General features: G+C 56.3%; 3 protein-coding genes across 3 annotated transcripts; all 3 read right to left on the reverse strand.

The window, feature by feature from the left end:
- On the reverse strand, window positions 1-1,790 carry ISF_02072 (General substrate transporter; the record flags this gene model as incomplete). The annotated part of the gene is made up of 3 exons (XM_018845679.1): window positions 1-711; window positions 789-1,158; window positions 1,234-1,790. 3 exons carry the CDS (start codon window positions 1,788-1,790, stop codon window positions 1-3), a joined length of 1,638 nt encoding a protein of 545 aa, XP_018707402.1.
- Window positions 1,791-3,801: 2,011 nt separating this feature from the next.
- On the reverse strand, window positions 3,802-5,058 carry ISF_02073 (Zinc finger, C2H2; the record flags this gene model as incomplete). Its single annotated transcript, XM_018845680.1, has 1 exon — window positions 3,802-5,058. One exon carries the CDS (start codon window positions 5,056-5,058, stop codon window positions 3,802-3,804), a length of 1,257 nt encoding a protein of 418 aa, XP_018707403.1.
- A 614-nt stretch (window positions 5,059-5,672) lies between these two features.
- On the reverse strand, window positions 5,673-11,958 carry ISF_02074 (SNF2-related protein; the record flags this gene model as incomplete). The annotated part of the gene is made up of 4 exons (XM_018845681.1): window positions 5,673-5,830; window positions 5,882-10,196; window positions 10,253-10,567; window positions 10,987-11,958. The coding sequence occupies 4 exons, from the start codon at window positions 11,956-11,958 to the stop codon at window positions 5,673-5,675; spliced, it is 5,760 nt and encodes a 1,919-aa protein (XP_018707404.1).
- Between the last annotated feature and the right edge of the window lie 348 nt (window positions 11,959-12,306).

A 12,306-nucleotide genomic window follows, 5' to 3' on the forward strand; every position in this document is an offset into this window, starting at 1 on the left:
TCATACAGCAGCGGTCTGTGATTTTCGATCGCCATCCTTCTCTACAGCGTGCACCTCGCGGACCGTGTTGATGGTCGGCGGGTGGTAGCCGCCCGCCTCCGAGTCGGCCGCGTCCAGCTTTCCCTGCAGCGCGTCCGTGACGCCAAACAGCTCGTCCATCTTCTCCAGCGACAGCCCTTTCGTCTCTGGCACGCACAGGTACACGAAGAGGCCCATGAGGAAGCAGAAGCTGCCGAACATAAAGTACATGCCGTAGCCGGCGCGGCCCATGGTGCTCTGCATGGTGAGGACGGTGCGGGCGGCGACGAAGTTGAAGAGCCACTGGGTGGCGGCGGCGACGGAGACGTTGAGGGCGCGTAGGCGCGCGGTCGGGATCTCGCTGACCAGGATCCAGCAGGCCGGGCCCCAGCCGAACTGGAAGGACGCGGCCCAGAGGTAGATGCAGGTGATGGCGACGTAGCCGAACGCCGTGACGGGCTCCCCCTTGACCGGCGGCTGCACGCGGCCGTAGATGCCGATGATGAAGAGAACGACGCCCTGCGAGCCGGCGGTGGCGATGAGGCTGCGCCGGCGGCCGATCGAGTCCGCGATGAAGAGGAGGAAGATGGTGCAGCTGACGACCTTGACGACGCCGTAGATGCCGGTGGCGAAGAGCGACGAGTCGGTGGCATCCATGCCCAGGTTGGCGAAGAGTTGAGGGGCGTAATAGTTCTGCGGGGACCATTGTCAGCAATGAAGGGGGCACAGGACGAGTACGGGTCAACGGGTGGACTTGCGATGCTATTGACCCCAGTGAGTTGTTGGCAGATCATTAGAACGATGGAGATGAGCGCCCGTTTCCGGTTGCCAGGGATGAAGAACATTTCGCGGAAGAGGGCCTTCGGCGAGCTGCCGCCGGTCAGGCGCCGTTCGACCTCGAGCTGGTCGGCCATCTCCTGGATCTCGGCCTGCACGTAGGGGTCGGTTGGCGGGAGGTCGCGCAGGCGCGAGAGCGTCGCGGTGGCCGTCTCCCAGTTGTCCTCCTTGGCGAGCCAGCGCGGCGACTCGGGCGAGAGGAGCATGCCGAAGATGAGGAGCACGGCGGGCAACGCCTGGAGGGAGAGCGGGACGATGAACTTTGCGGGGGCGGGGACATGGAGAAGACAGCCATAGTTGACCCTATAACGAGGTTAGTCCATCACCTTAATCCGCGGTGGCAGATATATATATCCAAGGGGAGGCTGTCTCTCGTACCAAAACGCAACCATGATGCCGAAAACGTTGAAGAGCTGATAGAACGCCGTCAAGCCTCCACGAATCGCGCGCGGGGCGCACTCGGAGACGTAGATCGGGGTGAGGGCCGAGGCGGCGCCGCACCCGAGGCCGGCGACGAAGCGACCAACGTACATGACCGCGAGCGTCCCCCGCGCCGCCGACGCGGCCTGGAAGACCACACCGACGACCGTTAGCGCGCCGGCGACGACCAGCGCGCGGCGGCGGCCGAAGCGGTCGGCGGCCCAGCCGGTGATCAGGCAGGCGAGGAAGCAGCCGGCCTGGAGGGTGGAGACGATGTTCTGCTCCTGGTCGGCCTTGTGCTTGGCGGAGGCGTTGAGGAAGCCGAAGCGCGCCTGGGTCTCGGGCATGTGCAGGATGCCGCCGATGGCGCCCGTGTCCCAGCCGAAGAGCATGCCGCCGAAGCAGGCGGCGCAGACGAGGGCGAGGACGCGGCCGTTGTAGATGGGCTCCGGGTCGTCGCGCATGGCGTCGTTGCGCACGATGGCGCGGAGCAGCCTGGCGATGCGGCGCGCCATGATTGTGGGTGGGCTGGGGGAGCAGAAGAAGACGAGAGGAGAAGGCTGTCGAGGGTGGTAAGTTGGCTGTCGATGGATTGGGGGACTTGATATTCGGGCGAGGGTGGATGGCGATTGAGATGACGGGTCGCGGGCCGGCTCGATCAAGGAGGCGAAGAGTAGGACCTGAAGGGCCGCTTCATATGGTGTATGTGTGCGGCGAGTCGAATGATGGGGGGCAGCAAGGGTTTATGACCACAAGCAGAAGCGCAATGCCGGCGTGCTCGACATGGAGAAGGAGAGAGGAGAAGTTGAGACTGACAACTTCTTCCCCAGCTATGAGGTATGGTGGCTTGCGGCGGCGTCACTAGACTAGTCGCCCTAGCAGATGGAACTATCCAGATGCACTAAAAGAAATGCCGGAGGTTCATGGAATCGCGGGTTTCCTCTTGATTGATTGGCGCGAAAGTAAGCAGCAGAGCCGGGGGAGGCGTTCAAGGCGCACTGTGCGGGTGTGGTTGGAGGGCGGGGGCTGGCACTGTTCTGGATATCTTGGTCTTGGCTTCCCACTTGGCCAAACGTGCGGAGAAGCAAAGATCAGCTCCTCTATAATGAAGCAAAATAGCGACTTCCCCGGAATCCATTGGACGCTCCATAGCGAGCTTTTAGTTTGGCGATAAACTTTCGGCTTCAACAAAGTCAGTCAGCATCTACGCGAGCTTATAACACTTGGCACTTGGCTGGTTTTCTGGGTGTCGTCTCAAATTGCGACCAGAGACGCGCCGCAGCCACAGCCGCCCGTCATCCGTCATCCGTCATCCGTCCTGCACTTATTGCGTCGTATTTTTTCGCTCAATCAAATTTTCAAAAGCGGGCAGCTAAACAGGGGCAATGCGACTACACATGTCGAGCCGACCAAACCACAACGACGCTTTGACAGCCGCAAGAAGGTTCGCGGCTCGCGCCATCTTCAATAGCTCGACAAACGGCAGTCAAATTCATCCCACCAAGTCTCTTCCCCATGGGGTTCAGCCAAGTCCAACGTCCGTATAAACAACGATGTACGCCTCTATTTAGCAGATGAGGGGCCGTGCTGGGCAAGATTATTACCCTCTTGTCCACAGGGGCACCCTAGACTTGGGCCCTCGCCGGGGAAAATCAAGTTCCACGAATGGGGCGTCAGCTTGGCCTCGATCACCTCGCACTGTGGGCGCCTCTCAGCGTGGGGGAGGCGTCGCAGACACGGTTGAACAAGCCGTTGGCTGTCACCAAAATACCCGACGCCTGTTTATTGGTGCTTCATTACGAATATCTTGGACGCAAGACCTTCCTTCCAGTTTCCAGCACTGTGATGGCAATCGACACTTCAACAGAAGCGCCCCCCTCCTCCGGCTTGCACGAGCCGCGTTTTCATCAGTTAGTTAATACGTGGGGGAGCAGACATCAACTACAGTGCAACATGGTGCTCCGGCAATCCGGCCCGTCAAAGCCCCGTGCTGAAGATCTCCCCCCAATCCTCTGCCAGCCTCACCTACATACCTGGTACCGAGGAGGCCGCCGGTATACTAGCTATGAAGGTGTTGTTGCATTGTTCAAGTTGTCCAATTACTATCCTCTGCTTCAACTCCCGTCTCCGCGTCCGCGTCCGCGTCCGCATCTTTTACTCTCGTTGCGGTTGCAGTTGGGTGGTGCGGCTTGTCGCTACCCCAGAAGCTGGACGAAACGCCGTACAAGTCACATCCATACGCCCAGCTCACGCTCACAGTTCGTTGGTAATCCTTCGGCAAGATAATTAAAGCCTGGGCATGTTCTCTGTGTATCTTCGCTTACAGTATACGTCTATCAATGATATCGCACCGCCTGTAGCTGGTATGCCTCAATTCCATCGCATTTCCATGCAAAGTACCATCATACAACCATCCTCCAGTATTTTATCTTTCCACAAGCACTTATCAAGCAAAGCAAACATCCTTTAGCGAGGACAGTAGAAATTGAAATTCTTTTTTTTTGTTCGACAAAGAGCCCCTCAAGATCAAGCAGATACATACACCGCCTCCCCTCCTCGCTCACACCACGCCTTCAGCGCCGCCGTGTGCTGCCCCGATGCCAGGTGCGACCAGTAGCCCTGGCTAGTCGCCATCCTCCGGCCGTACATCTCGCAGCCGGGTGCGTTGCAGCGGAGCTCGCGCAGCGCCCGCCTCGTCTTGTCCAGTCGTCGCTCGAGCATCATCGGCAGCCCTTCCTCGTCGTCCCACGCACTGCTGGCCAGCCCATTCTCTTCACCGTCAGCAACGGTATGCGGCGTTGGAGGTGGTGAGGGCAAGTATGTCGGTCGCTGCCGAGGGGGCGTGCGCGCCCTGCTGTCATCGTCCGGGTTCTTGACGGTCGTGGATGCCTTGGCCCTGACCATGGCTGTGAGCTGCTCGACGAGGGCCTCGCCCATGGCCACGGCAACGACGTGGCCTTGGGCCGCAACATGTCGCGCATATGCCACGGTGCTCGCAAAGCTCTTCCCGAAGAATGGACAGCATGGCTCCTGGCAGCTCGCTGCGCCGTCTTCCTCTGAGCATCCCGTTGCGATGTCCTCGCCCTCGTCTGCGCCGATGACCACCAGCGGCTCATCGTCTATTCCCTCCTTCTTGTTCTTCTTCGCCTGCCGAGCCGTCCTTTCTGCCTCCTTCCGCGCCCTTCTCTGGGCCTTTTCTGTCTCGGCCTCCTCCGCGCGCACCATCTTGGCAAACCGCCGCGCCCGGCTCCGCGCCGGATCGTTGCCATGATACACTCTGACCGCCGCGCAGCCTCCGCGACGCGCCTCCGCCGCTTCCACTTCAACCCTTCGCGACTCCGACTCTTCGTAGTGTGTATGCCGCCGCAGTCGTGTCCCCGAGGCGAACGCCTGTCCACAGACTAGGCAGCGGTATGGCCCTGCGTGCCAGTCGTGCTCGTGCGCCTGGCATTCCTCTATGGAGGCGAAGACGAAGCCGTCGCATTGGGTTTCCCCACGCGGGCAAGTAAATGTGTTGCGCATCTTGCCGGTAAAGCAGTCGGTTCGAATGTCGAAGTAGTCGGAGAGGCCATATGGTCTGCTCGTGCTTTGGTTCTCGTCGTCGTCGTCGTCGTTTTGTTTGGCGTCACCGCCGTCGTCTGGTGCTGCGCTGGTCTTCCCAGCCTCTTGGAAATCGTCGATTCCGTCCATGCTATCCGTTATCTTGATCGTGGCGGTGGTGGGGGACGCAGATGGCTCTCGTGTAGGTGGCATGGCACGAATGTTCGTGTCCGTATCCGACATTATGCAGGTTCAACAGAGAAGGAAATATGCTGCAAAGTAGGAGAATGAGCAATCAATATCTTTCGGGGCAAAAAGGAGTGATTCAGAGGAGAAGACAGGGAGAGAGAGCGCATTGTAAGTTTCAATTGCTCTGAGCGAGGGCTGCGAGCGTCTCTATCCCCCACCCAATTCGATTCACAGCCAACTCAGCGCCAACCTCTCCTCACCTCACCATTCACCTCATCACTCACTTGACCTCCACCCAGGTTCAACATCCACGGCATCTGGGAAACCCTAACACGTAAATAGAATGCATGGTATTCGGCAAGTCCATATCAAATGCAACCGTCGTCTTTTGTAGTCGGTTCTTTTCCCTTCCCTTTCTACTACTAATACATGCATCCAAAACGTCAAATATCCGTCCTCCGCTATTGATCCTCAAAACCAAATAAACTTCGTAAAAAGCCAGTGACAAGTAAAGGAAAGAAATAGATACCAAAGCAAACCAATCAAGACAGCCAAAACACGGTCAACACTTTTACTCCATGGAGCAAGAATCACGCAAGCCTCGCTCCTTTATCCCGTATTATGTTGATACAAAAGTGAGCCTCCCCTCCCCGCCTCCAGTTCCTGTATTACCCGTCAACCATGCCATCGGCCATGGCTAGCCTTTGCTTCGCCGTCTTCGCCTTTTTGCCGCCCGGCTTTCGACCTCGCTTCTTAGGCTCGCTTTCCGCTGGAGTGGCAGTGCCAGAAGCACCCGCACGGCTGCCGTCGTCAAAGTGACCCTCGCCTTGAAATTTGTTAGCATGCTTCGTGGCCGTTTCTTTACGATGCGCCTTACCTTCGTGATACATGTCATCAAGACTAGCCGGCGCCTCCGACTTCTTCTTGCGGCCACCACCCTTCTTCTTCTTCGCGTCCAGCTCACCCGACTCGAGGAGCTCCTTCTCGCGACGCTCAATCATCTCTGCCTGCTCATCATCCGCCAACCACATCGCAATGTCACGATTGCGGTTCTCGGGAGCTCTACGGCCAGAGAAGTCAACGCTAGCGCCACCACCCTGAATAACAACGCGCTGCACCTCCTCCTTTTGCATCGCACGCTTCCGGATACGTTCTTCGATGGTGCCACGGGTAATGAGGCGGTACACAGTAACCTGTCTCGTCTGGCCCAGACGATGCGCTCTGTCCATGGCCTGCGAATCAATCGTGGGATTCCAGTCAGAGTCGTAGAAGATGACAGTGTCGGCAGATGTTAGGTTGATACCGAGACCACCAGCACGAGTTGACAGTAGGAAAATAAAGATTTCAGGGCGGGTCTGGAAATCAGCGACAGTGTCACGTCTATCCTCAAGCTTGGTCGAACCATCGAGACGGCAGTACTTGTAGTTGCGGTAAGTAAGGTACTCCTCCATCATGTCGATCATACGCGTCATCTGGAAGTACAATAGAACACGGTGGCCCTCATTCTTGAGTTTGAAAAGTAATTCGTCCAGCTTGGCGAGCTTGCCACTGTCGGTAACGAAGCGGCGCATGGAAGGAACGTCAATGTTAGTGAAGCGCCTCTTCTCGTTGTCCGGCTCTGGTAGCACCTTCGGCTGGGGATACAGGTTGTAAGGCACCTTCTTTGCGACAAGAGCCTGCTCCTCGTTCAGAGTCGTGCCATAGAGTTTCTTGCGAATTGGTACATTAAACAAGACATTCCGGGCTTCTCGCTCAGAGTCGACACTATTCGAAGAAGCAACCAACGGTGGCGCAGAGACGCGAGGTCTACCAGCAAGATCGAAGCGGCCCATGCCGCTGTCGTCGTAGGCTTGGCCAGAAACATTCATCAGACGCGACAATATGCCATGCTTGGTGATATCCGCCAGAGGTTTCCGGTTGCTGCGCTCGGTTATCTTGAAAAGGGCATGGCCAGGCGAAAAGTTGTCATTTTCTTCATCATACGCAATCGCAAACTGGCTCAGGCGGTCACTCTTCGCTAGCTCGTCGGCAGCCCGATCAAATACGCCTGTGTGCATGGTCTTGTAGACTTCACCGACGCTGGTATCTGCAAATCGGAGCCAGGAGAAGGCCTTGTTCTCGTCGGCATTCGCCTTAATGTTCTCGGGTGTCCATATGTTCATCATGTGATGAAGAGCCTTGTTTCTCCAGCCGGCCTTCTGGTTGTCGCTGCCGGCCTTGTAGAGGCGACCGCCCTCATTCCACACCAGCGAAGGGAGTTGGTAGTCAATCAGACTACGCGATGAGTAGCCGACAGTCACCTCATTGCCCTCACGGATAAAAGACGCAGTCTCGGCGAAGTAGCCAAAAGAGTATGGCGAAGTGACATCGGCACGCTCAAACAGGTCAGGATGGTTGCAGACCTTTCTGAACTGCATAACCAAATTCATCAGCGTACCAGAATCCTGATCATCGCCCATAGTCGCCTTCTCAACAAGATCCATAATGTTGATCTGGTTGCGCAAGTTGGCGTAGATGGCGCGCTGCCTGTAGGTAAGGTTACAAAAGACGTCGAGTTCAATCTTGTCGCCAAGTTCCTTTTGCACATGCTTCTTGACACGACGAAGCATAAATGGCTTCAGGATCATATGCAGACGCTTGAGCTGGTCCTCGTTGAGCTTTGTGTTGCTTTGAGCATGAGACTCGATGTCCTTGGAGAACCACTCGCTGAATTCATCGTGAGAGTCAAAGAGCGACGGCATAATGAAATGAAGCAGGGCCCACAGTTCCTGCATGTTGTTCTGGATGGGGGTACCGGTAAGCAGCAGGCGATTGCGGCAGTGGAAGCCAAGCAGCGACTTCCAGCGGGAACTCTGAGAGCTCTTGATGGCTTGTGCCTCATCCAGAATCATGTACTGCCACCTCATTTTCTGGAAGTAGGCCACGTCTGATACGACCAGCTGGTACGAAGTAACACAGACGTGGAAAGCGGCGTCCTTGCGATACGTCGAGTGTTTGCGATCCCAGAACTTTCGTAAAACTTTTCGGTCTGCAGCACTGCCCCAGTATGGAAGAATCTTGAACTCAGGTACAAACTTGACAATTTCCTGCTGCCAGTTGTGTAGGGTGGAAGCAGGGGCAACAACAAGGAATGGGCCCCAAATGTCGTGCTTCTCGGCCAGGTAGGCCATGACGGAAATGGATTGGACAGTCTTTCCAAGACCCATTTCGTCGGCGAGAATACCATTGATGCCCTGTTCGTACAGATTGACGAGCCAGTTGAGACCCTTGAGCTGGTACTCTTTGAGCTGTGCATTGAGGAGCTTGGGCTGCTCAATTTCAACCTCGCCAAGACCGGTGGGGTTCTGGAAGTTCATCTCGCCCTCGTCGTCCATGTCCAGACCCTGTTGGTTGAATTCGCGAGCCTTTTGTTGAGCTTCGGCAATTGCATTCTGAGCATTGGCCATGGCGGCAGCCTGGAGCGTCGATTCGTCCTCAGCGTCAAAGTCAAGATCCTCAAAGTTGGTGACTTTGCCACCGAGGGGACCAGTTGGTTCGGCAATGTCCAATTTCTTTTCGGCAATGGCGGAGCCGTCTTGGGCAATCTCGGGATTATCAGTGCTGCGCTCAACTTCGTCCGTCTTGATCTTCTTGCCGATAAAGTGCGAGTACAACTCAGTTTGAGAGATGAGGAAGTTCAGCTTTCTCTTTTGACGCGCTGATTCTCTCTCGGCTTCCTCTTTTCTAGCGTTTTCAAGCTCTTGCTTCTCGGCCGCCTTACGCAAGTCACGCTCCTCACGCTCGTTTCGCTTCCAGAAGCCCATCATGTCACGCATGACACGCTTGGCGCGAGCCTGCAGATCCTTGGTACCTTTATTGGTGCGGAGCTGCCAGCGCTTTGCCTCTTTGGAGGCAAGGATGGCCGTCTTTTTGAGGTTGGAACTCTTGGTGGCATACGAGTCAACAGCGAGCTTGAAGGTCTTGTTGACGTCTTTGCGAGCCATGTCGCGCCAAATCTGGTCGTAGATTTGATTATAGCCCTTGGAAATAAACTTCTTCTCGGCTTCGGGAACGTCGTCAACCTTTTCTTTGCCTTCCACCTTTTCCTTTTCCTTGCCACCGTCCTTCTTTGAGCGGCCCTTGATTTTTATGCGGACCTTGGCCTCCTCTTTGGCGGGTAATTCCTCACCAGCGTCAATGGCGGCCTGAGCAGCGACGGCAGAATCCTTTTCAGCTTGTTTCTGTTCCTTAGATTTCTTAGGTCGGGAACCGCCACGGCCCTTCTTCTTGCCAGACTCGGCATCGGAGGCGACAAAGCTGGACATGGAGCCGTCAAAGCTCATTTCCAGGTTCCTAGCAGGACCCTTGATGCCCTTTTGAAGGATGAGCTTAGTTTGCTGTGCCTTTTTACTGGCGCGCTCGGCATCACGAAGGTGCTTCTGGCGCTCCTCCTCGTCTTCAGCAGCCTCGGCGCGTGCAAGGGCAGCTTCCTTGAGTTCCATGGTGACAGCCATGGACTTTTCGCGGCGACGCTTGCGCTGCATATCCTTTTTACGCTCCTTTTCAGCGAAGATTTCCTGCTCGCGCACTTGCTGCAGAGCGCTCTCGTAGTACATGTCGTCATAGCGTCTCTTGCCGAGCTCAGCATGTTCTAGCAGGCGTTTGCTCTCCTTTTCGCAGAATTCGTCGCGGCGCACAAGCTGCTGCTGCGTGTCGACTTCATCCATGATGCGGCGACGCTTCTGGGCACGCTGCTTGTATGCGGTCTCATCAAATTCGATGGGGTCGAGGCCGGCGATCTCATTGTCAATCTTGTCTTCGTAGTTGGAAATCTTCTTTTCCATCTCGGGAGACCAAGTCTTTGGCTTGGGCTGTCCATCGGCTTGGCGTTTCGAGGCGCTACGGGAGGTGGATTCTTTTCTTGATGAGGAACGCCGGCTCTTGGGGGCGGCATCACGAAGATCCGATGCTCTACCTTTAGTCGAGCGACGACTGCTCTTTTTCTTCAGCGCGGACGCGTCAACACCTTTGACATTTGCAGGCTCGGTTTCTGTCTCGGGGTCTTTTTCAGCCTCTGTATCATTATTCAACTCCTTGACACGCGGCTGGAGAGCAGGCGCTGGAGTGATGGTTGGCGGCGGCGACTTGGGCCTAGCCGGCTCGGCGCTGGAAAGAATATTGGAAAATGACATGGGGTCGGCACGGCTTGGTGTCTACAGCGCGTTAGTAGAGGCCAGGCTGGGCATGAAGATGTATGGTGAGCACTTACGCTTGATGGGGCAGGAGCGACAGGCCGTAGGGGCGAGACACCTCTCAAATCCGTTTTATTGAGCAAAGTGGCTGAGCCATTCGGGGTCGAGCTGATAGGAGCATGGTGATGGGTAGGGGAAGCCATAAGTGCCTGCCTGGTAGGAGGGCTGCGGGAAGCCGCAGGCAGGGTAGGATGGGAGTGCGTCAGCGGGCTTCGGGGCCGATTGAATGACGGCGACGGACGTGAGTCTCTAGAAGATGAGTAGTGGCCGTTGTAATAGGCAGGCTGATGTGGCTCGGAGGATGACGGGTGGTAGGGATAGGCTTCGCGAGTCTGCCGAGACTGTTAGTACGGGGTACAACCAAGTGTGCTTGTCGGGTGCCGCCATGTAAGGACGAAGGACGAGGAGGGACGAAGGAGGTAGAGGTGGATGATGGAAAGGCAATGGTGATGATGAAGAATTGGCGAGAAGGATAATTGTGGCGGTGGTACGAGAGTAAAATTGTAGGACAGAATGGCTTTGCTGGCTTTTGCTGGCTCGGTGCACAGGCACTAAGAGGGCAAAAGACAGACAATTGAGATGAATGGGGATTTTTGTGGGCGCGACATGGAAAGCAGCGCGCGCAAGGGAAAAAAGGGCGCTGATGGGGAAGGCGAGCACGCCGGGATACGACTGAGGCAAAAAAAGAAAGGCGGCGTTGGGTGAATTCATGATGGTTTGGGCAATTACGAGATGAAAAAAAATATCCTACCTTGGGTGAAGCCGAGGGAGGAGCTTTGTGCCAAGAATCCGAGACCCTACTGCGTTCTTTCATTGTAGTATCGGTAAGAGGATCGTAGAAGCTGCCAGGAGGCTTCGGATCGCGAGGCTGGTGATGGGCATCAGCGGCGGGCGAGTAGTAGCCTGAGGAGGGGCGCAGAGGAGAGCGAGGGTGCGCCGGGGTAGACTGGTGATGTTGGTGATGCTGGTGGTGATGGTTGGCGTTTGGTGAAACAGCACCGGGCCCTAGGGGTGGCAGGCCACCAGGAGCAGAGCCGCCAGTCATGATGGTGGAGGTTGGCGCGGGCGATGCCGCCGCAGCAGGAGAGGCGTGCGCAGGCGCGGCGGCAAAAGGGGCTGGAAGGCTGCCGTGGTGATGGTGGTGATGCTGTCGCGAAGCACCGGTTACGGATGAGGGTTGCGCGTGGTGGTGATGGTGGGACGAGGTAGTCGACCCGGGGGTCGCGTCGGGATGATGATGGTGATGATGGCGATGATGATGATGGTGGTGGTGGTGGTGATGATGATGCGGATGGGCAGCGATGGAGGAGGCTGAAGTGGACGCGACGACAGAGTCTGAAGGCAAAGGAGGAGCAGCGCCAGTGGTAGCCGTAGCAGAAGCAGCAGGAGTAACAGGATGGTGTTGGACCGGGGCGCGAGTGGGCGAGCGAAGGCTGAAGGTGGAGAGTCGGTGCGCGGTGGTGTTGCTTGAGGTATTGCTTGTCGTGGTTGCGCTGGAACTGGAACTGGATCCGGTGGTTCGACTTGTGTTGGTATTGGTAGATGTCGCAGCAGTGTTGCTCCCTTGCTTCACGCTTATGTCGCGTCCATGGTCAAGCAGGTCGGCTCTGTTTCTGCTTCTGCTTCTGTCTCCATCTCCATCTCTGCCACTTCCACCATCTCCACCATCTGCTTCATGGGGATGCAGCCGGCTCAGGCCGTGTGAGCGAAACTGGTCATTCATTTTGAGGCTCTGTCTTTGTGTTGAATAATGAATGATTCGGTGACAAGTTGAACGCGGGTAGGCCCAAGATTAAAATTCTGACGGGCCCTTTTGTGAGGGAATTGAATTGGCCCGTGGCGCGTCCTTGTTAACCCCGAGATGGTGTCACCAAAAACCGGGCAATAAAACGTGAAAGTGACCGAAAAAAAGGAGATGAAAAAAAAAGGCGAATGGGAAGCCAACAATTAAAGAAATAGCATCCGAATAGATTCCATGGGCAAAAGTCAAGGAGTTAATACGTTGCTGGCGACGAATCGCGGTTGTTTGCACGGGAAAAAAAAATCGACACCCAGGGCGTGAAGGCGTGGC

Source organism: Cordyceps fumosorosea, assembly GCF_001636725.1.
Source record: "Cordyceps fumosorosea ARSEF 2679 chromosome Unknown scaffold_3, whole genome shotgun sequence".
NCBI classification, from domain to species: Eukaryota; Fungi; Ascomycota; class Sordariomycetes; order Hypocreales; family Cordycipitaceae; genus Cordyceps; species Cordyceps fumosorosea.